Here is a 25,721-nt window from a genome sequence, read left to right on the forward strand (position 1 = left end):
TAACTTATCCTAAATCTAGCTTATGAGAAGCACACAACTAATTGTGTTGCCTATTGAGCTAAAGAACCTAGAAAATTAAAGTATTTACTTTAGTGATTATATTTTAGTCTCAACCATTGATCTCAAGAGAGGAGAGATATAATCGCATTCATCCATCACTTTCGAGATTAATGTTAGGGATTTAGCTCAATGAGGAATACACACCACACAGCAACACAACAAATTAAGAAAAATATTTCCTCAAGTGAGAAGAGAGATATTCAAGTGTGCCAAGTCTAAGGAAGGTGCAAGGGTGAAGCAAGGAGAAGGCCAAGTCTTGATTAGTTGGATCATATCCAAGATATGTTGTATTTGTATTTGTAAATTCTTCAATTTGGGCCGTTATCACAAGTAGGTTTTGATTAAGATTTAACGAAGAATTTATTTGATTGGGCAAAAATTTGTGTCAAATGTGTGATTGAGATTCGTTGATATTGTGCTTCTGCTGAATAATTTTTTAAGTTGAGAACTCAATTACGCTTTTATTCAGTAGACATAAAAGTCTACTAGGAATTACTTGTTTGGTGTTAAGTTCATAGTTAACAACTGACCACCAAATTAATCAATCAAACAAGTTCTTCTATTTGTGCCACCCCCTAGTAAATTGAGGCAGAAGAGCATTTCATCTTCCTCTACCCCATCTATTATGAGATTCGTAAGATATTTCATTACTTTCTTAGGGAAACCAAAACCCTATGCAATTTCTTACAATACTCAAACCAAAGAAGTCTATAGCCTTAACTATGCTTCTACTATCGATGCTTCTCCAACTTTTGTGCCCACAGCTACCCCCAAGGGAGATCCACATTAGGGTTCCTATATGAGTATATCTGGAATTTGAAGGGAACTAACAAGTTCAATTCACTTCGTCTCACGTCTCATATCTTGTTAGAGATTCAAACCTAGATATTCACCAATCACCACTATTCCATACTCCGTTATGTCAACTACATCGTCTTTTGGTTGAATCATAAGCACTTAATTCGGGCCCTTTAAATACAAGAGGCCGTCAAACTTTGTACCCACACTCTCCAAACTCCTCCTATACCAAATCATGTTCAACGGATTATCTCCTTTAAGATGCTCACACCAATTAGGGATACGAAGAGATGGTATGATAACAACATTCCTTCGGATTCGAGATCAATGCAGTCCCCAAGGACCATTCCCCTTCCTCGGAGACCTCAAAGATATCACCAACCCAAATCTTTGATTAACAAGGAGTCAAGTTCCCCTACACACCAACAATGGGTTACTTCTTCCCAGTGACGAGTTTTTAGAGATCTTCTTATCTAATAATTACTTCATATGATGTCTAAATTTGATCTTTCATTTATTCAATTTCATCATAAAGCAATTACACAAAAGATCTTCAACCATAGACATTGGGATCATAAAGAAACAACCAAATCAAGAACACAAGCATTTACCCTGGGAAAACCCACATGACGAAAAACCCAGCAACATTTTCCTTACAGAAATCATTAAGTTCAATAGAAGAGATACATCAATCAAATACAAGGTCAACCAAACCAACAATGTAGCTAGATAAAACTTGGACCATTACCACGTAGTCAAGTCTAATGGTTGCCCACATACTTCAGTCTGGTCTGCGCTACTAGGGCATAATCTTGACCTCATATTGTGCCTAGAGAATCTCCATTCTCATGCCTTTTAATTTACAAAAATTTGGTCCTTCAATTAACCTCATACTCGTGAATATTATGCTTGAGATATCGTCTTGTCTTTGCCTCATACCTTTGTATACCTCGGACCTTTACATACCTCAACCCTTTGCATACCTCTTTTGCAAACCTTAGATGTACTTCTTCGCTGCTTCAAATAGACTAAACTTACATGCCTCGAACATATCTGAATTTCTTGCTTGGAGGAGGGTTGAATGACACATATATATAGTCTTTTGTTTGGTCGAATTGGTACCTCTTAAGTTGGGGATGACTAGACTAGGAGTAGGGCCGACTTGGCATCTTGGAGCCAAAAAAAAAAAACAAATTTTTATTATTTTAAAATCTAACATGACAAACATATCAAGTATTTTTCTCTTTTGATAATAGCATGAAGAACATGCTTTATAAATACATCAATGACTAAAATAATAATTATGAAGATCAGCCATAACTACAAAAATTCAACACCCAGGGCCAAAAGGGTCCAAACCTTCCCCAAGCCCTCCTTCACGAAACCATTTTATCTTGAGTTTTCCTCCTTCAACGTCTATTCTTAAGATAGAGATCTAATTGACCATGACCTAGTACCTGGCTCCTTTATGTGGTTGCCTGCACTCGAAGTCAAATATTTGCCATGGTTTAACATTTAGACATTAACTTTTACTTAAGTAACAAGACACCTCCAAATAGTATCCATGTCCCATATCCTACGTGAGAACACATGTTCGGCATGTGTCCGACTAATTGGACACCTACCAAACACATGTCTAACACATGGTCCTTACCATGTCCCATGTAAAAGAGGCTTGCACCCCATGAAAACACATTTTCCCTCTCATTTGAGCTCATTTAACTCAATAAGTTAGAGGCATTAGATGTTTCGGAGTGCATCTGAGGTTTATTGTGTAGTATTAGACTAGATTCAAGTGTTGTGCAATTGGGTATCTCCACCAATATTCAAGTTTTTCCCTACAATGTTCCATTGTCTTCCTCGTTTCATAAAAATCTAGGCTCATCAAGGGAAACTGTAAAAAGTTGACAGAAAGGGAGGAATGACCCCACTGAGATTGTCCCCCCTCCATTCTCTATGCTAGAATTAAGGTTCCAATAGTAGCTGCAAATTTGAAAAAACATTGTTTCAGAAAGACAACATGCTAAAGAACAACAATTGTTAATTGCATTTGTATCATGATCATGTAAAATTCGAAATGTTTTTAGTTTCTAAATTACAAAAAAAGGTTGAATCTTTGTCTATATTTCATTTGTGTACGTGTAATTTACTAATTTGTTATATTTTTTAATATATATAACAAATTTGTGTGTGTGACATGTCCTCTATGTCTTGTTTCGTGGTCTTGTGTCAAAGTGTCATGTGATGTAGGTATTAATTTATCTCCTGTTATTTATATAGAAGATTTTTGATACTCTTGCTTGTATCAACATCATTTACTCAGTAGTCCCAGCGATCTTTATTAGAGAATTCATCTGCAAGTGATCCCCAGCTAGGACGTCTTGATCCCAAGGAAAAAACGGCTAGATCTCAATGATAAAATCGAAACCCTTGATGCCCCTATGCAGATCTCCAAGAGAGATAGTCGTTTGGTACAAATCGTAAATGGTTGGAGTGGAAATTAATTGTTGGAGTAGTGGGAGAACCTTCTTGAACTTATTCCAAATCAAATCTTAACCAAAACCCCATCACTTCTTTGGAACTGAAATAATCCTCCTTAAATAGTGTGTTTTTCTAGACCAGTTGTCGAGCCTTTGGATAGTTGAATTTCTTTTGGTGGTTAACTTGCTTGCTTTGTGGAGTCCCATCACTTTTTCATCTAACTTTGCTTCTTGGGAAAGCCCACTTCATTTTTTATTATTTTCCACTTGGAGAGAATCTTTATTTTCTTCCCATTTATATTTTTTGGCTAATTATATGTCAGTTTTTGCCAAATATTAGAAAAAATGGGTTTTGAGGGGTAAATATATATTTTTTAACCCTCAAAGTGTGTCTATATAGAAAGTTCCGGTGTAGAGGTCTAATTTTGAGTACTCATACCCCCTACAACTTCAATAGAAAACACATATTACATTTTACATAAAAAATCTCATCCAGCAGGAATTTTTAACAATTAAAATTTAACACTTGGACTCAACCAAATTCCGCAAAACTTTAGAGACGATCTAGTATGGTAATATATATTGAATCTAGATAGTAGGACTCATCTAAGACTTTACCATCAAGTAGCACTCCAGCTTTGGGGTATATTTGGGAGAAAAACTTAACTGATTATAAGTGCGAGAAAACACAAATAATGACCTAACGAAAAAACTCCCTAGAGTGAACTCACTTGCTAGTAAAGTCCTAAGCTAACTAAGCCTTTTACACGACTTTGTTTCATCATGCTAGAATCATTTTTACAATGTCCCCCATAGGGTTGTGGAATCGAAATAACCGATTGATGAAGAGAGAAAATGAATTCTAGAATTTTGACATGATATGATAGGGTTGGAGTGCTCTGAATGTACAAATGAATTCTAATATTTTGACATGATATGATAGAGTTGGAGTGCTCTGAATGTACTTTGAAAATGTTGTCTTTGACGAGTCACTCAAATGCAATTTGAGTGGTCTACAGGTACACTACCTACAAAGCTTCATTTTTGTGGGTCAACTCCTCACAAACCCAATACCCTACGAGTTGTGGGAGTATTTCACAAGCTACACATTTAAACACATAAAAGTATCATAGTAGACAATATCTAATGCTAAAGGAACGAAAGTAATTCACACAAGCCTTGCCTTCAAATGCCTTTCTAAAAGATCATTTGTAGGTGAGCTACCACACTTAGGATTGGGACTGTCATCCAAAGGCCCTATTAGGTGCTTCCAACACTAAGGAGAGGCACAATTCCTAGGTTAACACATCAATCCATAAGTGCATGTGAGAAAGGTAGACATGGAAGGGGATTTACTTCAAGGAGGATGTCATTATCTTGGTACCAGCAAAAGGAAGTCGCACAACTTGAGCGTAATGATGTCAAGAGGGAGAAATAGTGGGCCTTGAAGTGCCCTTTTCCTTCGCTTGCTTTAACAACACCTTTGGCGCACCTTTTACTTTCACGAATTTTTATTTTTTTCTTACATAGCTTAGGTTACCATCTTGCTTGATGCATTCGAATACCACTTAAAGATGTGCTGTGTAGTGCTCATAGAGGTTGGGACATTCATAAGTTCTTTTTATTTAGATAGAGCATGATATGCTAAGAAGTAGGTGAGGGCAAGGCTTTTGTCCACGAACTATTAAATGTCCCAGCCATCTTTTGCATTTTACATTTCTTTCATTGGTGGTTATACATGCTTTTAATTTTCTTTCAGTTGCATGAACCTCCTTGTTGAAGTTCTTGATAGTTTCATAAGGTCTTCTACATCAGCTTGGTGTCTTAGCATGTAGAATATTGTTGATTGCCTTTTTAGATGCGTGCTTAGTGGAATAAGTGATTTATGACTTCTTTCATAAGTCTAACTTAAGAAAAGCACAATAATTAAAGTTAGTTAATTATTGTGGACTATTTAAGCCAACGTATTAAGGATAAATATAATAAAATTAAGTGACTTAGATATGATCTCAACCACTGATCTCAAGTGAGGTGAGATCTAATCTCAACAATCATTCACTAAAGAGATTAGCATTAGGGATTTGGCATAATGATGTTATTAAATAAGCCTAAGGGAGAGGTGTAGACACACAAGTGGAGGAAGCGATTTTCTCTAGAGCGAAAGGCTCGGCTACACTAAAGAGAAGGGAGGAAGAGTGCAGTAAAACATCGGGAGCATTTCCATAAGGTCGAGTTCAGGAAATCGAGAGGTCGAGTATTTGAAGTACATAGGGGGTCGCATTGTCGAGAGACCGATTTGTCTAGTGGGATGATTTTCTTGAGTGCGTAGGGGTTGTACGAGGAGGAAAGGAAAGGGCCAATTTGTTGGTGTCACGAGGGGGGGGGGGGGGGGGGGGGTTTCTCCAAGGCCAAATTCTTCAGAGGGTTGCTTTTCTAGTAAGCCAAATTCCTTAGGCCGAGTTTTCCAGCGCGGGTAGAGTTACAAGTTCCATCAATGCATTTTTATGTGTATTTTTCTCTATGGAGATTTTCTCAAGGTTTTCAATGAAGGAAAAATGTTATGGTTGTATACTTCATATTGTGATGTGATTGATCTCACTGATTTTATTTTTCCATTGCAAATATGTTGTTTCAGAGGTTAAATACATATGATTTTATTTTCACAATAATTCAGAATATTATTTAATAATTTTCTAGGAATAAAAATTCTTGAGGTATAAATAAATATAGGCTAGTATTGGAAATTTGACACTCTTAAGGTTAAAGCTAAGTCACCAGACACAAAACACACTAGACACGAAAATTTGAGTGTCCGACACGAGGCACGTAGACCCCTAAGAACAGGACATGTAGGACACGTTATATATATATATATATATATAGATATTACCCAAATTCTCAAGATTATACAAATTCAGACATACAACTAGATTCTACATTGTCAATTTGTAATTATTATTCATTGTAGACATGTCATCTAAAGGCACAAGCATGCGTATATATATATATATATAACCCAAATTCTCATGATTATACAAATTCAGACATACATCTAGATTCTACATTGTGAATTTGTAATTATTATTCATTGTAGACATGTCATCTAAAGGCACAAGCATGCGTACAAGAAAAAGATCTTTGTCATCACAATCACGTGACAGGTCTAATGAAAGTCGTTGTTTACAGTATCAACAAAACAAAGATGCCATAAATGCGTGTAGGAGAGCTTCATATAAGAGAAAAACGAGCGAAGCCACTCTTCAAAATGATTCTATATTTCTTTGTAAGTATCGTAGTATGGACGATATAATGGAAAGAACATTTCCTGTTGATAGTTCATTATTAGGATATGTTCCTCCTCAGCATAATCTTGTTGTTCGATGCTCTTCTAAAAATGTTCATAGCAATGGGGAAACATCTTGCAATCAGGAAGAACGCCATATCAATATTGTGCATGCAAATGTCCACCCTAACCCTTTGGTGTGTCCAATTGCATGTTCTGATGGCCAAAGGTCGCAAAACATCCATGGTGGAGGTAATGATGACATTTTGTGTGATGATTTCGATGATAGTTTACTTGGCCATTTGTTTGATAATTTGGATCCAGTTGCTCGAAACAAAAGACCTTCAAATCTTGCTTCTCAAAGTAATGTGGTCCCAATCCCTGAAACATAAGAAATTAACAACAAACACCAGTTTTCTCATTTAGTCAAAAAAATCAAAATGTGTTACACAAAGGTACCGAGTCCTAGAGACTCTTGACTAGGAATACCAATGCAAAATAGAAATAGCAACTACAAAACAACAAGGTAGTAGCTAGCTCATCAATCATCATCATTAAAATCAACGTCATTGTCACGGTCACCACTGCTCTCCTATGCATCCTCCTCTATATCCAATATAATCCCTGCATCTACTGGTATGGAGGATGACCCCTCAAGAGTATCACCATCATCAAAAGTGTTAGGCTCTAGCACTGGCTCGTTAAGGTCCAGGTGGACCAATACCAACTCAACATTGTTGTCCAAACCCATATCATTAGGTAACACATCCCACATCTTTGTATTTTCTTGCAACAACTCCTCCTCCTTCCTATAAATAAGACAAAGGTTGGTTTGCACATACACCATGGTCTCTGCCCTAAACTGCTCAAGCCTGCTCTTCTTCAAACTATACAAATTCCCATAAATGCTCCAATTCCTCTCGCAACAAGAGGATGAAAGCAAAATGCACTTACCGGATGCTTGAACCACCTCTAAAATGCTCTTAAACCCTTTGCTACTTGCATCCAAACACCGACAACAAGAGAGACGCATTACAATATAGAAAAAGCAGTGCAAATCAGAATTTTAAAGGGTTGTGGCATGCTTTTTGAGAGCGACAGGTGTCCCAAAATCTTGACAAGTTGCTCAGGTGAATCTAATTCGATAGGTCCACAAACCCCTCGTGTTCGGACACGCTCGATCCACAAATCAAACATGTGTCCCTTGAGAATCATGTTCAACAAGCAAGATTCAGGACACATGGCAAGGGGATAAATCAGGGTACTTAGAAGTAAAGTTTATGGGCCCTTACTTGAAGATATGGATAAAGGGTGCTAGTATTCTTGACAAATGACAATCAACCAAAAGAATGGTGGTATATACAAGGGGCACACTATATATAACTATGGATTACCTTGGGCACACCATATCAATCAATACCTCCTATTAGTGCCCCTCCTAGACAGAGGAAGGAAAGGAATCAAGGAAGGTCACACTAGACTAGAGGCAAGTGATAACCTCCAAGGTGAAGTGTGGGAACAACGATACAATCAAACGTTATCAATTATCCAACTCAACTTGTGATTCACACTAGTACGTTCTTGACATTAAATGAGAGAACATGATTATAAAAATGGTTAGTGTACCTTATAATTGATGACCCACCTTCCTACAAGAAGTATGTAAATGGTAGAAATCATTGACTAAAGCATACCTAAATAATTTTGAGGCATAGCTATTTGCAGATCATCATATAACTGTTGGCCATCAAGCTGATCCAATAGAAGAAAAATTTTCTCCTAGGGGTTACCCACTCTAACAATCCCAAAGAAATGATAAAGCTTGAATATTTCCCTTTTGCCTTGTTACAAGACAGGAAAATTTCTACTTGATGATGAAACTCTTTCCTATACGAATAAACTTTATGGAATTTCAAAATGAAACATTGGAAAGATCTTACAATGTAAGCAACTCATTGGAAAGATCTTATATTGGAAAGATTCTCCAACATCAATTGGAAAGATCTTACATTGAAAAGATCTTTTCGTGTCTTTCCAATTGAAAAGATCTTACAATCAATCCACTAATCATTGTAATCCCATTAGCTTAAATTCAAAGTATGACAAAAACATGAACATGAACGATGAGATAATCTTGGAGAATCAAGGAATAATTCACCATGTGTAATATTACTTATATTTATACCCCAACATCAATTTTCAACAAAATCTCTCAAATTCATACTTGTTAGAAAATCATAAAGGCAGAAAAATTCTCTTATATTGATAATTACTTGTGATATTCTTGTGGACTTATTATGTTCTCTTTATGTTCTTTTTTATCTTTGTTTCATCAAGCAATCATTAAAACAAAACATGAAGTTCAATGACACCAGATGTAGGAACTTAGCCAGGGCTAAAACCCCTCTTTAGGGGAAAATCCAGTCAAACTCTTCCACTAGTAAATCCAATTAAGATAAACCAAGACAATAGACCCAAAAGACCTTCCAGCTCCACCAAGTCAGCCTTCTAGTATGATTCAACAAACTTCAATAGTCTCTTCTTGTCCAGCAACTACAGCGCAACAATAATCCAAAATTTTGGCCAACAGCGACTTCAAAATTTTGGCCCTACTGCAACCCAACAACTTCAACCTCCCCGACAGTTCCAAAATTTCTGAACTAGCAACAACCCAAAATTTCAACCCCCAACAATTCCAGAATTTCAACCGAGCTACAGTACTGCAATTTCAGCCCTGCCAACAACTTTGCACATGTGAGATAAAGAGAGAGAAAAATTAGACTTCAAAGACTTCCTTCTCCTTCATTAGGGTTTCCTTCTTTTTCCTTGAATTTTGAACCCTTTTTCTATCTCCAACAATTGCAAATTGAACTTGTTGTGAATGTGCTCCAAATGAGTCGAGTTGTTGCCCTTTTATAGTGATTTTTGCCTCTTTAATTAGGCCAACAGAGGTACATGGAAGATCTCAAGAAGGGTCTTTTACATAATGAAAAAGACAAGGACTCTTGTCATAAACCCTAGAAGCCTACAAAGGAGGTTTTGACCTAAAAATATTGACCCAAGCATGAAACCCATGCTTTAATAAGTCAATTTCTTTTATAATAAAATTTATTTTCCTTTCTTTTGACAAATATACATTACATCATGACTCAAATACAATTATGAAGACCGACACTAGTTACATTTTTCAACAATCCCTCTTAACTAGGGACGTATTCATAACTACATATATACAAAGGTACATGGAAGATCTCAAAATGGGTCTTTTAAGGAGGGTCAGTCTCGACAAAGATAAAGTGACAAGAATCATGATCTCACAGTGATCTCAACCTACAGTGAAGTGCAGTCATGATCTCAAGGAAGGTGCAGAGATCATCTCAGTAATAATCTCAAGGAGCAGTTATGGTGCAGCGATGATGCTTTAAAGAACCTTGCAGCAGTAATGAAGTTCTTGGTGTAGTAGTGATGATCTCAGAGTTGCAACAAGGATGATGATCCCAGCAGCGATGAAGAAGCGAATTGATGTCTTGGTCTTGGAGAGCCAGATTGTGTCAAGGGTCATGGTCTTGGTATTCGTCAATGGAATCTCTATAAGATGAATTTTCGCGGGGGTTCTCCTCTTCAAGAGGGAGAGGCTTTGGCCCTGGCGGAAAGCCAAACATTTGTGTTCTTGTCTCTTTTGTTTTTTTTAGTAGTTTGATGAAGCTAACATATACACAATAATAATGAAGGAAACATTAAGCTAAGATAAATTGTATAAATACTTCACAAATTGTTATCATGTAACGAAGAATCAAGTTGATTATGTGTGCCCTAGATTTTTCAACAACTAGGGTACTCTAATCGAGTGGGACTAAGGCATACTCAAGCTTTAGCCACTCTAGGTACCATCAGGGTTTTAAGCGCTAACACCAACCGAGGGATCTAGGTGTGTATCCAAGGTCAGAGTTCCATGACTAACGCCACCCTCCCTACTTCAAGATCTAGACATCAACACAGGTCGACCAGATGTCCTCCCAAGCATCTTATTGCCACAAGATGCTTCGTCTCTCCTAAACACATATATCCAGATGTCCTCTCAAGCATCTTATTGCCACAAGATGCTTCGTCTCTCCTAAACACATATATACATATACATACATACATATATATATATATATATATATATATATATATATATATATATCCCAGCATGTTACAAATGTTCAACTTTTTACGGAGAGATCTTGCAAAATCACAAGCGCAATCCGTAATAAACCTTTAAAGATATATATGAGTAAACACAAACCTTCGGGGTCCTCAATCATTCTAATGCTACTCATATCATCATCAAGTTATTCAGATACAACTTTGTTGGAAGCTTTCCTCTTTCACTTCTTCAGTATCACCAAACACAGCCTCAATACTTCACAAGTATTTTGTTCGCAAATCCATCTATAGTTCTTTCATTCATTCTTCAGTTTCATTCTTTCTTCGAGGTATTCATTATGACTATCATAATATGCCCTCCCTCTCAACTAAGGGGATGTACCTTTTCTTCTATCCAAGCTCCCTCTTAACTTAAAGAGATCAACAGCTTCCTTCTTTTATCCATTCAAGGCTTTCTCAAGGTTATCTTGACCATCATCATTCTTGTAGCTTGCTTCATCATGCTTCTCATTATGAACATCTTCAACATCTTGAAGATCATGTACCTATAAAACTTTTAAAAGCAAGTACAACCAAATACAAATCGAAATATGAATTTAATCATATCAAAATCAAGTCATTACAATGGAAGTATCAAGCCATTCATGCTTTAGACATCAAATACCTAAACCTAGTTAGGTTCATAATTAACAAGGGTCACATTTTTTACATACTAGACTTCAACTTCTCGCTAGGATTTTGTCATAAACCCTAGACTCCATCTTCAAGACACAAAGCCTTAGATATCAACAATTCAATCAAGTAACAATCCGATCATAATACTAGACATCTAAGGTTTCAAATTTATGTCCTAGAATTCATAACAAACTCTACTAGGGTTTTGTTACAAACCCTACATTTCATTAATCAACATACTCGCATATATATATCTAGGATTTCATAACAATGCACTAACATTTCACATCAATATCTACTAGGTAAACCAAAGATCAATACATTGAACAATTCACGTTAGGGTTTTGATCAAACAGACGAATATACACCTAGGGTTTCATTCCTAGGATCTTACTACAACTATTACAAGTGTTTTGCTTATAAACCCTAATTTACCAAACCCTAAATATCTAGGGTTTCATTTAGACATTAATAACAAACCCTAAAGGATTAGGGTTTTTACCCTAAAATTTATCAAAACCCTAAACTTTAAAACTAAGTAACGAGATTCGTTAAAAAGGTGCCACGTGTCCGAATCCTGCGAATCGGACACGATTCGCTTTGGATTCGAATCCCAAAAGGGATCACGTCGCGGCTTAATGGGACATGTACAAATCTCGTACCTGTCCCGTTAGGACACAACGTGTCCCGATTCTGGGATTCGAATCCCCAAAAGTGAACCCGCGGGCATAAGAAAGGCGTTGTTCTTTATGTTTTTAACTTTTTTACCATTACTCTCTTTCAGTTTTGCATACTTTGAGTTGTGGACAAGAAGCTAAGGGTTTGGAGCACGGAGCTAAGGGTGTGGAGCGTTCGACAAAGAGATTCAAGCACCAGGTAAGTGAATTTCATCTCTATTTTTTTGCAATTCTATTACAACAATTTGTATATGATTTTTTTTTACAAATTTGTGCATGTTTTGTTTTTTTTTTTTTCAGTTTTCATGGCTCAATCAAGGGCACGAGTTAGGGGGCAAAGGAAGGGGAAGAATGTCTCCATTGGAGATGCCCCTCCTCCCCCAATATCATCAGAGTCTGCTGCAAGTAATGTTGAGGGAAGAGGAGGACCTAAAGACAACATTGAGAAATATCCCTTGTGAAAATATGTCACAAGAGAGGATGGGACAAGCACCAAGGGGACGGGAAGAGGCAATGTGCAATGGAGATGCAACTTTTGCCACATTTCTTTCAAAAGCACATATTATCGTGTGAAAGGCCATTTGTTGGCTTTACCAAGTTGTGGAATTGGAGGCTGTAAAGTTGTTCCTTTACAAAAGAGGAAAGAAATGGAAAAGGAGTTCACTGTTGGTATGGAAAATGTGGCTGCAAAATCAAGAAAAACCAAGAATGAAGACCCCCTTCCATTTTTGAGGAAAGGCACCACCAAATTTCCATTTGAGAGTTCTATCGGGGGACAAGCAGCAAAAAGAAGAGCAATTACACTTGGTCCAATGGACAAGATTTTTCAAAAAGAGAAAAGGGAAGAGCTTGATCTCACCATTGCCTTCTTTTTCTATCAAAACTTCAGATCATTTAATGTTGCACGCTCACCTCTATTTATTGAGATGTGTCGAGCTCTAACTCACGGGTCTCCATCATGGTATGTGCCTCCTGGTTCAGAGAAGCTTAGGGCCACATTGTTGACGAAGGCAAAAAAAGAGGTGCAAAAAATGCTTGAGCCTATTGTAGCATCATGGCCAACATTTGGGGTTAGCATTGTTTCTGATGGATGGATAGATCCAACACAACACCCAATCATCAACTTCATGGTGTCTTCCTTGAATGGTCCAGTTTTCTTGAAATCAGTGGATACACTTGGAGAATACAAGGATGCACAATTTATTGGTGAGTTATTTATTAAAGTTATTGAAGATGTAGGTATTGATTCTTGTGTGCAAATCATTACAGATAATGCACCTGTTTGCAAGGTTGCTAGCATGATTGTGGAAGCTAAATATCCACAAGTGTTTTGGACACCTTGTATTGTCCATTCATTGAACTTAGCACTGAAATCCATTGCTTCTGATGTGCTTTGGATTGGTAACATTATTGAGGATGCCATCACTATCTACAAGGTGTACAGCAATCTATCATTGTTGAAGATTGTTGATACACGGCTTGACTCTTCATTCATGATGTTGAAGAGGTTGAGGGAGGTCAAGACCGCTCTTGGGGCCATGGTTATTTCTGAGTTTTGGTCTTTTTGAAGAAAGACAGATCAAGTAGCCTCTAAAAGAGTGAAGGACACAGTGCTAGATGATGCTTGGTGGGAGAGGGTAGATCTAATTATTCAGATCATGGACCCTATCATTTCTTTGCTTCGATTTGCAAATACAGACAAACCCATCCTAGGAGAGGTTTTTGAGGGATGGGATTCCATGATTGAGTCTGTGAGGAGCATTATTCTATAGAGTGAGTGCCCCGAGTATGAGACATCACCAGAGGCCTTCTATGGTACTATACAGGATATTCTTGTCAGCAAATGGGACAAGAATTGTATACCTTTACATTGTTTGGCTCACTCATTGAACCCAAGATACTACAACCATGAGTGGCTGAATGGTGGACCTTCCCGCAGATTCCCTCCTCACATGGACGGTGAAATCTCACAAGGGAGGAAAGATGCATTCAGGCAGGTTTTTTAGGATAAAGCATTGCTTGATGAGGTGGAGGATGCCTTTGCAGAGTTTTCCACTGGCACTGGTCGATTCGCAGGATATGATGTGATTAGAGACAGGGGGGGCTAAGAAGCCCTATTCTTGGTGGGCAAATCATGGGGCAACAAACCCTCCTCTTCAGCAGTTAGCCATGAGGCTCCTCTCTCAGGTGACTTCATCCTCTTGTTGCGAGAGGAATTGGAGCACATATCGGAATTTGTATAGTGTGAAGAAGAGCAGGCTTGAGCAGTCCAAGGCAAAGACAATGGTGTATGTGCACACCAACTTTCGTCTTATTTACAGGCAAAGGGAAGAGTGGTTAAGGGGAAAGACAAAGATGTGGGATGTCTTTCTTGATGATATGGGTTTGGACAGCAGTGTTGAGTTGGCATTGGCCAACATGGATCTCAATGATCCAGTGCTAGAGCCTGTTAGATTTGATGACGGCGATATTTTAGAGGGGTCATCCTCCACACCAGCAGATGCAGAGGCGACTATGGATACAGGGGAGGAGGAGGATGCAGAGGAGAGCAGTGGTGACCATGATGATGAGGACATTGATGCTGATTCTGAGGATTGATGACTCATGAGTCATGGGCTACCTATTGCCTTCACACTTGTATACCTGTAGTTGTTTTATATTTTCTATTTCTATTTGCCTTTGGCATCACACTACCTATGTAACACATTTTGATTTGATGACTTAATGAGAAAACTACAGTTGTCAGTGTCTTTATCTTACTATCTTGTAGTTGTAAGTTGTCTTTCATTTATGAATCATGATTTATGTGACCACTGACATGTATTTGAATTTTGTATGTACTATGCATGCTATAATGTTACTAACTTACTTTGTAAACAGTAAAACTAACATCTAGATGAAGATCTATGTTTGAAATCAATGAATTTGTATCATTAATGAGAATTTGTGTAAGAAATATCTAATTTTTATAATATATATATATATATATTTAATAAAATAATATATAAAGAATCCTACGTGTCGTGTTCCGGGGGGTCAACATGTCCGAATCCGACACTCGAATCCCCGTATCCTACGAATCCTGAATCCCCATGTCAGGTGTCTTAGCTTTAAAAAGATAGGATTTCATCATATGTTCTAGACTTTATCAACAAACCCTAAGAAGACTAGGGTTTCATAATCAACATTAACATACCCTTAGCATCATATCTAGGGTTTCATTTAGACATTAACAACAAACCCTAAAGGATTAGGGTTTTTACTCTAACATTATCAAAACCCTAAACTTTAAAAGAATAGGATTTCATCATACGTTCTAGACTTTATCAACAAACCCTAAAAAGACTAGGGTTTCATAATCAACATTGACATACCCTTAGCATCAAGAAGCTAGGGTTTTGCAATGAACCCTAAAGGTTGGGGTTTCATAAGAATAGTTAAATGACAAGAGATAGTCTAATGAGGGTAGATTTAATCTAATGATTAATCACCCTAACAAGAATCTTTATGATTCAAAACCTAAAGATAAAGATATTAGTCAAGCAAATTTCAAAAGAGAATGATCATACCATTTGCATGTAGAGAACCTTGTAACAAAACTTGTAATCTTAAGACATACCTTGAGTTGTTCTTTAACAAACCTTGTAAGACTTCGGTTCTTGAAGGACTTCCTTTGTAACAAGGTTTCTTTCATGATTCATGTCCTCTCTTTTTTTAAGTCTCCTCCATAGCCTTTATGTATTTTGCAAGCTTTCCTGCCAAGGAAAATTATAAAGAAAAGGTACAATACAAACAAATCTCTATGTGAGGATGAAATCAAACATAAAAGAGGAAACAAGGAACAAGATACCTATCTTTTGGTAAAATGGTGGGGGCTCCCACTTAATCCAATCTTTCTGAGGGATACCTACAACTTCAAGAATTTTTAACAAAATATATTGAATCTATGAACTACGAAAATCTAAACATAAAAGAAAACATTGCAAAACTTATAGTATGATAATGCAAGGGATAGTATCCCTAGGAGTCTCTAGCAAATAAGTAGGATTTTTATGTCTTGTTCTTCCTTGATGGAGCTTCATCAACAACATTTGCATGTTCTCTTTCTCTCTTCTTATTCCTTGGATTTTCAGGACAATGACTTTTCTTATGACTCATCTTATGACAATTGTAGCATTCAATCTTGTATAGGTCAACTTTCTTCGTAGGTCCTTTAAACTTCTTGAATACACCCTTCTTCTTGTGTTGAGCAGTGTAGGCATTTGAAATGCTATCTTCTTCATCCTCCTTTTTGTCACTTACTAACGAAATACGAGCTTCTTCTTTACTTCATGAATTCCACATTTGTTCAATGGTTGGAGTATTATTCCAACTATTGATCCCTGATGCAAAGGAGCTCCAAGATTATTGTAGACCTAGTAGTGCAGCAATCACGAGTTCTTTCTCTGGAACAATTTCATCTATAGCTTGGAGTTCATCTCTCATCCCAGAGATCCTTACAAAATATGATGAAACGGTATCTTCTTTCATCATTTTAATTGTTCTTAGTTCATTCTTGAGACAAGCTATCTAAACAATATTCTTGATGATGAACAACTTTGAGAGGGCTTCATACATTTCTTGAGCGGAATCTATAATGGATATGTATGGGATTAGATTGTCCTTTCCTCCATCTACTGTCAGATTCATGGTCAACATGTCGATTTCCCCGAGCTTCTCCTTTTCTACATCATTTGTAGGTTTCTTAACTTTTCCTTGAACAAGATCCAAAACTTTATGCTTAGCGAGAATAAGATCTATCCACTTCTTCCATGTTGTGTAGTTGGAGGCTCCTTCTAGCTTGTTTTCAGACTTCATTGAGGTTGGCATAGTCTCTATAGATAGTAGGCTTCTCTTCTTATATGATCCTTTCCTTGAAGACTTTCTTTTGTTCCTTCCTTCAATAGCTCTTAAAGATGCTTTTTCCCTTTACTTCTCCACCTTGGCTCTGATACTATGTTAGAAAATAAAAAAGGCAAAAAGATTCTCTTATATTGATAATTACTCGTGATATTCTTCTGGACTTATTATTTACTCTTTATGTTCTTTCTTAACTTTGTTTCATCAAGCGATCATCAAAACAAAACATGAAGATCAACGACACTAGATGTAGGCACTCAACCAGGGCTAAAACACCTCTCTAGGGGAAAAACCAGTCAAACTCTTGCACTAGTAAATCCAATTGAGATAGACCATAGACCCAAAAGACCTTCCTCCTCCACCGAGTCAGCCTTTTAGTATGATTCAGCAAACTTCAATAGTCTCTTCTTGTCCAACAACTACAGCCCAACAATAATCCAAAATTTCGGCCCCCAGTAGCTTTCAGCGCCCTACTGCAACCCAGCAACTTCGACCTCCCCAGCAGCTTCAACATTTCGGCTCCAACAACAACCCAGAATTTCAAGCCCCAGCAACTCCAAAATTTCGACCCAGCTACAGCACTGCAATTTCAGCCCTTCGAACAACCAAGCAGCTTTGCACGTGTGAGATAAAGAGAGAAAAATCGACTTCAAAGACTTCCTTCTCCTTCGCTAGGGTTTCCTTCTTCCTTGAATTTCACACCCTTTTTTTGTCTCCCGGAACTACAGATTGAACTTCTTATGAATGTGCTCCAAATGAGTCTAGTTGTTGCCCTTTTATAGTGGTTTATGCCTCTCTAATTAAGCCGACTTGTCTAGGTTGAGGCTGATTTGGTGGAGGAAGCCTAAATGACCTATTTTACATAAAAATGAATTTCTTCTTTGATAGATGAAGCCCAAGAAGGGTCTTTTACATAATGACAAAAATAAGGACTCTTGACATAAACCCTAAAAGCCTACAATGGAGGCTTTGACCTAAAAATAGTGACCCAAGCATGAAACACATGCTTTAATAAGTCAATTTCTTTTATAATAAAATGTATTTTTCTTTCTTTTGACAAATACATTATATCATGACTCAATTACAATTATGAAGACCGACATTAGTTACATTTTCCAACAATACTTTCCAAATAAATTGTTCTCACAAGATTCTCTCTTGTATTGGGCTCCCATTTGTTTCTCTTGTCTATCTTCCACAGTCAAGATATATATTCCTAATGAATTCAAGAAAAAAACTACTTGATCTAATTTGATGCACCTCAATGTTCATCCCTAAAACATTCTAACAAGCATTGTAGTTGTAGCATTTCCTTTCTACAAAGTCTTTGTTCACACAACCCCTTCAAATTTCCTCACTCAAGGAGCTAAATAAAACCATCATAACATTTGTATGTCAAGGAGCGAAACACAAAGCAAAATAGAAAATTTCATTTGATGTAAAGGAAAAAGGTCAAGCTTCCATTAAATAAAGGAGGTATTGCTTTAATAAAAAGAAACTGAAGAATCTGCAATTTTAGTGAAGCTAGGCTCACATGGAAAAAGATTGCATCTCCCGACTAAGTGCAACCGCAACCCTTGGCATTAACTACTTGGAAGAAAGTAACAAAGCTCAAACATCACATTGTCACCTCACTTCAAAGATTCTCCCATTTATAAAGCATTGCACAACATTACCAAATTAATTACTTAGAAATTCTCATAGAACACACGAAACATTACCACTTTGTAAAAAAAAATAGTACACAAGCTCTTGACCTTTTGTTGTTGAAAAGAAGTTTAACAACCTTTGTGTAAGGGAGCGCACCCTGGTAATTTTGTTCATCTCATTGTTGTCTCCACATAGGACTTCGAGATGTGGTTATCCTTTCTTACTCCCTTCTCTCTATACTTGGAAGGAGGAGACTTTTGTATTTCTGTTGTTTCTTCATATTGTTAATAATTCAACGAAAGCATGCCAATTTTTAATCATGTCAAAGAGACTCATCAACACAATTTGTGCAATATCCAAGTGATCCTTCTCTCTCTTAGAATAAGAATCTTCTACAATATCTTTCTTTTTCAGAAGGTTAGAATTGCACCAATCATGAGGAAAAGTAAATCCATTGGATAAATAAATAAAACCTCAACAACTAGATCATAGGAGAAACCTTACAAAGAATTCCTTCTGAAAAAAAGAGAAATCAAGGGACATTGTTTCATGAAACAATGTCAACATTTTATTTTGCACAAACTGTATAGGGGCAATAGGGTCATTGACTTGAAGGGAATGTGATTCCTAGGGGACACAATTTCAACTATATCTACAAGTAATGTCACTAAACCAACAAACTCCTCGAAGGGATTCAACTATCTAGCCAATAGAAAATGTATTGATGAAATTGTTTATGCTCTCCCTAGAGAGTGATGCGCATAAATGCTACAAGGTATTATTAGCAAGTAGTGTTCATTGTTCATTCTTTATGAGCTTTCAAGGCATAATTCAAAGACCACTGGGAATTCTTGCAAAATGATGATGATTGTCCTAGAAATAATTTTGAATCTATAATATCATATAAGTATCTAGTTTGAGATTGATTTCCTTTCGAGTTCAATTTGTTTAAGTTTTCAATAAGTCTCTTTTGTGACACAAAAGTTCATTAGAATTGGTCAAAAATTGTAAGAATCATTCTCCACATCTCTCAATCTATTCAAATTTAGAATTAACTTTTCCAAATGTGGTCAAAGTTTTATTCGAGATTCAAGAATAAGGTTGGTCTTCGCATTATGTGTTGGATATCTATGTTGAATCTAGGGGTTCGAATGTTTTGTCTTCAGCTAAGTGGGAGTCAACCTCAGTCAAATCAGATTCTATCGTCACATGTAAGTAGAATGATTAGATTCTACAGCTTGTTTCCAAGTTGTGCTATACATCAGCATCTAGAGTTTTGGGATTCTCAACATTTGAAGCTCTAGGATTCATTGCCAGAGATGATATCAATGCCTCCTATTAATAGTCACATGATTGTACCTATCCCTAACTATTCTGGAAGCAAGATCTTATGTAATGACTAGACATCCCTTGAGACATAATGATACATCCAATGTGATCACAATGTGGGAGTGCAAAAAGCAGCTCCTAGGTAATGCTATAAAGATAAAGAAAGCGAAAGATAAAGTGCAGCCTATAGAATACTTAAGTATCTAGCTAAACTAATTGCTAGAACTAACTATAACCAAACATAAAAGTTATAAAGTAGTGTCATAGGTCTAAATTTGCTGCTCATTATTAAAACCTATAGTGTTAGTCCAATTCTAGACATCCCTATCCTGATCAAGAAAGAAAGAAATGAAAATGGTGTCAAAGTCTCCTGGCCCTAGTGACTGAGGGCAAAGGGAGCGACCAGAGAATTGGCTCACTGTCGGGTTTGGGCATCATAGTGAGATCTCATTGTACAATCCTACGGCCCATGGGGATCCATTGGAGAGACACAGCAAGCTGTGATACAAAATGACAGCACACAAACTTGCCCTGAGGAAAATAGCAAGAGTTCAAGAAGAAAGTTTTGTATTGTTGGCATATCACAAGTTCAAAGTTCAAATGATGCCAACATATCTATATAGAAAAACGAATTACAGCCCCAAGCATTCAGCAGACTGGCTGTCAGCATGTCAACAAGATAACTCCAAAATCAAAGTAGGAATGCTCAGTCACTATGTCTTTACATCTTTTGATTTCAAGTTTTCAGATGTATCTCTGACACACAAGGCAACAAATCCAGAATTTGTCAGGTCACTTAGATATAGACATGGCACTGACATCCCAATTTGGGTTTTCTAGTCAGTGAGTACAAATCTGTGTGCATTAAAAGATAGCAGTAGTAGCAAAACTTTAAACACTACTAAAATTTTGTTGTATTTCAATGCCTCTTTCAGGATTGATTATATATACAAGCAAACCTATTTTTTACCAAAAATAAAAAAAACATGGTCACATAGATTTTCCCAGCAATTAATAATCCCACTGACATTTTTTATACTTACATGTCACAAACACCATAACCTCTGATTAAAATCTCACCTGCGAACACTCGACTCTTCTGTCTCAAATAGCATTCTAAAACGCATTCCTATAGAAACACGAGTATGATAAACTGCTTTAACATACTTTGCCAGAGGTATGACAAATTCAGATGGACTTGCCCTGCATACAGTGTAATAAAACATTATTAGTCCTGCAAGGAAAAACAATAATTTCCTAGATAAAAAACTCAAATGCCAAATTTGGGCATTGCACTACCTTGGATTATAGAAAATAGTAAATCGACTATTTGTAGCAGCAGCATGAGCAGCCGCAGCAAGGAGCCCTATATGCATGCTATCACTCGAGAGTACCAATGAGGGCATTACAGCCTGTGGCCTGTTTGCTCGTCTAATTCCCAACAACAGTTGTCCTTTCTCATTCCTGTTGTGCCATTCAACATTCAACTAGGGAAAAAATTAGAAAGCAATGAGAAGAATTGCTCAAGATGGTAGGTGCAGATAAGTACATATTTCTGGAAATTGTCATGAAAATAAATAAATTGATCATTCAATTCTGTTGTAAGTATAAAGAAAAGGAAGAAGTATTAAGAGAGTCATCCAACATCCAAAAGCTAATGAAAAACCCACCAAATAAAGAGCACAGAATCACCAGCTGCAAGTCTCTTCGCACTGACAAAAACACTCCATCCTGTTGTGAGCAGATGCCTCTTAGGCTGACCTGTACATTATTTTTTAAATATGAATCAAACCTGATTGCATATCTGTAATGCTCTCTCATGAAATGCATATCTTCCACATATTTTTATTGTGCAATAAGCAGATTTTGGTCACAAATAGAAGAGGAATGGCATTTGAAAGATTTATAAAAGAGAAGACAAAGAAATTGCCCTACCACGCCCAATTTGACAATTTTATATATAGTGATATATATAGTGAATAGACAAAGAAATTGCCCTACCACGCCCAATTTGACAATTTTATATATAGTGATATATATAGTGAATCTCTTATTCTCCAAGAAAAGATTGTAAGCACAAGTCAAAAATATGAACTAAAAAAGAAACACAAGTTGCATTGTGCATGTTAGAATAAGCATACCATACACAGCAGTCAGACAGTGAAGGGGCACATAAAAATTCGGACCCATATCCAAGAAAAGTATGTTACCAACTCCTTCTGGAGTCTGGAGGAATTAGCTAGATGCTTTCCTATTGACTTATTTGATTTAAGCATGATCTACTATTTCTTGTTTAGTCTTAAGCACAACACATCTCCTTCTATAGATACCTAAAAGGAGTGATATCAATAAGCTAAATATATTCATAGAGGCATCAAAGAAACTACTTGGTTGAGATGTATTGAGTCCTTGCATGAAGAAGCATGCATGACTAGGGACCTTCATATTTAGGTTGATTACCATATATGAAAAATGATGGTTTTGTGCTTCTTTGTGTGGAGATGTTTATACCTGGCTAGAGAGGGAGATTGGTATTTCCAGAGAAAAAGTAAACATGTTGGCTCCACATTCACAGGTAAACTGGGGACTAGCTATATCAGATACTTTTTAGAGTGTACAGGTGACTACTAAGTTACTGACACCATTAGCAGGAATTTTAAAATAGATCAACCACGTATGACCACAAATGTGGCAACAAATTTGATATATGCACCTACCTGTATACATTTCAAAATGCATTGCAATGATATAAGAGTATCAGAAAAAACTGCACATAATTACATAATCACTATCCACTTTTAATCCAAAACAACCTTCAAATAACTGCTGTAGCTTACCCCGAAAAATATGCCGAAATTTCCATTCATTGTCATGAAGATCCCTGGCAGTCAGCTCCTGGGCAGGTGGCTGCTGAGTGAAATCCTGCTCAAAAACACAAAACCAAAGATAACAATAACAAAACTTAATAGGAGATGGATATGGCAAATACCCTTACCTTTTGCTCCTTCAAAGAATGAAGTCTTCTCTTAAAAAAGGACTAAAATTCTAAGCACCTATCTATTGAATCATAAACAGAACAACAACAATGGGAAAATAAGAACCGCACCAGTGGAGGAAAAACTTTTTCCGCTGCACGACGTGGCACAGAAAACCCGCCATGGGTGCTAGTGTCACTTGCAGTCAACGTTTTACAAAAGTAATTAGTAGGTTGCTTGCTTGGTGTGCCGAGGTCAGAACCAAGATAACAATCCTTTTGCTCTTGCTGCACAGTATCATCAAGTTTTAGTTCCCTTCACAAATGGAACTAGTACCAAAGCATTTCTCACCAAAACCGGCAATTACAGCAAAGCACATAATAATGAAACCGAAAATGTCTTACAGCATTAAGTGGTTGCAATGTCATTTGAGCATATACTTCATCCGTTTCCACATCTGCCTGGCATTCAATAAGGTGTTTATTAAATTTTAAATTTTGTATATATAACGCTCTGAATAAAAGTGTTCACAACCAAAGCAAGGATGAAATGCAGAGAACCCACATGCATTGTAACATTGTGAAGTTGGCAGATCAATTGAGCTGGAAGATTTGGATAATTGGGTATATGAGCATCAACCTCCTTGTTTGTTGAAGCAGCTACCTGAAATCACATTGATTATGATCAGTTTCATTACGTAACATTATAATTTCAAAATACAGGAGTGACATTTTATGATGAAAAGAAGATAAGCATTCATTATTTTCTATCATTTGTATCCAAAAGAAGATTGCAAATTAAAAATTAGTGAGCAACCACCTCACCTGCTCACTGTGACCCTGTGGAAAATAAACAACCTTGCTCCCAACAGCAGGTAAGGACACAAGCGGTCCAGCACAGGCATGCCAAAGCTCTGAATTAAGGCATCTCCTTTCCCCTGTTTGATGTGACATGAACAAACAAATTGTCAATTGGATATTATTTTAAAAACCTCTCGACATTACAACAGTAACTGTGTAATGTAATATGATATTATGAATGTTAACTTTGCAGTATAAAGCACGTTAACTTGACAAATATTCCACATGACAGTATTTTCCATAGAAATTTTTACATTAATTATTGTTGTAAGGTGTCACATTTTGATATGATGTGTTAATTTAAATTTTTTTGCCATCTGCATTGGCATCTCAATATGCAATTCTAGAATCCAAACAAAAATCACTGAAAAGCAAAATCATTCTGACTAGAGTAATGGACACAATATAAAGGTAAGAAGCAGCATTTTCAAGTTTAAACTCTTAGAAGAATTTAAGCGGCAAGCCCTTACATAGATATCCATGAGACTTTGTGGCCAGATGGGGCAAAGAAAAGCTTACATCATGTGTGACATTTTCAAAGAAATTAATTTCAAATATGGCAACAAAGAAAGATAGAGATTAAAAGCTGGTAACCAAATCCTCGTCCCAGCCTACTCATCTGATCATTATGTTAGGATATTCCGACACATAGGAAATAGTTAAGTATAACTTGGTCTAGTGTAGAGTTAGGTAAAATGTGTTTCTTTACTATGTACTTTTGTAACTTACAATCCGACGGTCACGATATGTAGTGATCCGACGGTTCATTCTCTCCTCGGTATTACCGACACTTGATCCGTGGCTTAACACCCAATTGGTCCATGATCTCTATTTAAAAAGCATGGAGGGTCATTTGTAGGGTAACCGTTCATGAGAGAAGCTTATGTAAATTTTCATTCTTTTATTAATAAATTCCCTGAAGTGGCCGCATTGGCTCAGGCCGTGGATTGTTTCCCTCTTTGAGGACTTTAACCACGTCAACAACACTAGTGTATTGATCTATGATCTGTTTGTGAGCGGTGTCCTTTGGTGTTCTGTCTGAGGAACTTACCCTGTAAATTCCTACATGGTAACGGAGCTATTTGAGGGCCACATCCGTTGGTGATCCAAATCTGAAGCCAATAGAACTGCATCCGACTGTCGTTTCCTAGATCTACTGTTACTAACTGCTTTCGGGCCGAGAGGACTGCTCTATTGTGTTAGGAGCATATGTTCTAGTGAGGAACCCCTTTCGTTTGATGCGAAAAGGTTTCCGATAGCCCTAGCTACGTCATTTTTAAGATCTGGAGGTAGACAGTGTTTATCTGCAGTTTTTAGTTATTTTCTCTCTGTTTATTTCGGTTTATTTTAGCTCTTTGTTTTTTCATTACCGGATCTATACCTTTCATTTCTGCGTATGCTCTTTGCCCCGCGACTCTGTGCGATCTAGGGAAATCAAAAACAGAAATGAAGGATTTTTCTCATGCGTATGCTCTTTTCCGCCACGCCTTAATGTGATCTCGGAAAATCAGAAACATTGAGGAAAATATTTAGTTTTCGGCTAAAGCTTACTTCAAGCCGTAAGGTTTTTTTTTTGTATGTCCATGTTGGGTTTTGTGCTTTTTGTTTTGTAGGCAAAAATAGAGCTTTCTCAAGTAAGCACGCACCCCAAAGCTTCAGTGACTAAAAAAAACCCCTTCCTCTTTCCCAAAAATTACTAACCTTTTAATCTAGCTCACTTGGTCCAAAGCTACTTTATGAGAATAGAAGTCTTGAGTTCAAGTCTTTCTTTTTGTTGAGCTAATTAGATTAAGTTTGGAAGGAAGGATTTTTTTTTAAATATAACATTATCATTCATTTCCGCACATTCCCGCACTTTGTCGGCATCTTCAACAACTTTTCTTCAA

The 25,721-nt window shown here is 36.9% G+C and overlaps 1 protein-coding gene across 1 annotated transcript in view; it reads right to left on the reverse strand.

Annotated features, from left to right (window-relative positions):
* ARF6 (auxin response factor 6) overlaps positions 1-25,721 on the reverse strand; it is a 143,178-nt gene that overhangs the window by 87,733 nt on the left and 29,724 nt on the right. The window contains exons 2-9 of the mRNA XM_089377851.1: positions 23,800-23,912; positions 23,540-23,638; positions 23,380-23,436; positions 23,107-23,262; positions 22,838-22,922; positions 21,671-21,761; positions 21,300-21,464; positions 21,081-21,203 (exon numbers count right to left, since the gene is read on the reverse strand). Of these exons, the coding sequence (XP_089233977.1) occupies positions 21,081-21,203; positions 21,300-21,464; positions 21,671-21,761; positions 22,838-22,922; positions 23,107-23,262; positions 23,380-23,436; positions 23,540-23,638; positions 23,800-23,912 (889 nt within the window). The remainder of the gene's footprint in view (positions 1-21,080; positions 21,204-21,299; positions 21,465-21,670; positions 21,762-22,837; positions 22,923-23,106; positions 23,263-23,379; positions 23,437-23,539; positions 23,639-23,799; positions 23,913-25,721) is intronic.

The sequence above is a fragment of the Pinus tabuliformis genome, chromosome J, assembly GCF_031772625.1.
Source record: "Pinus tabuliformis cultivar Carrire ecotype Pingquan chromosome J, CPIR1, whole genome shotgun sequence".
Taxonomy (NCBI): Eukaryota; Viridiplantae; Streptophyta; class Pinopsida; order Pinales; family Pinaceae; genus Pinus; species Pinus tabuliformis.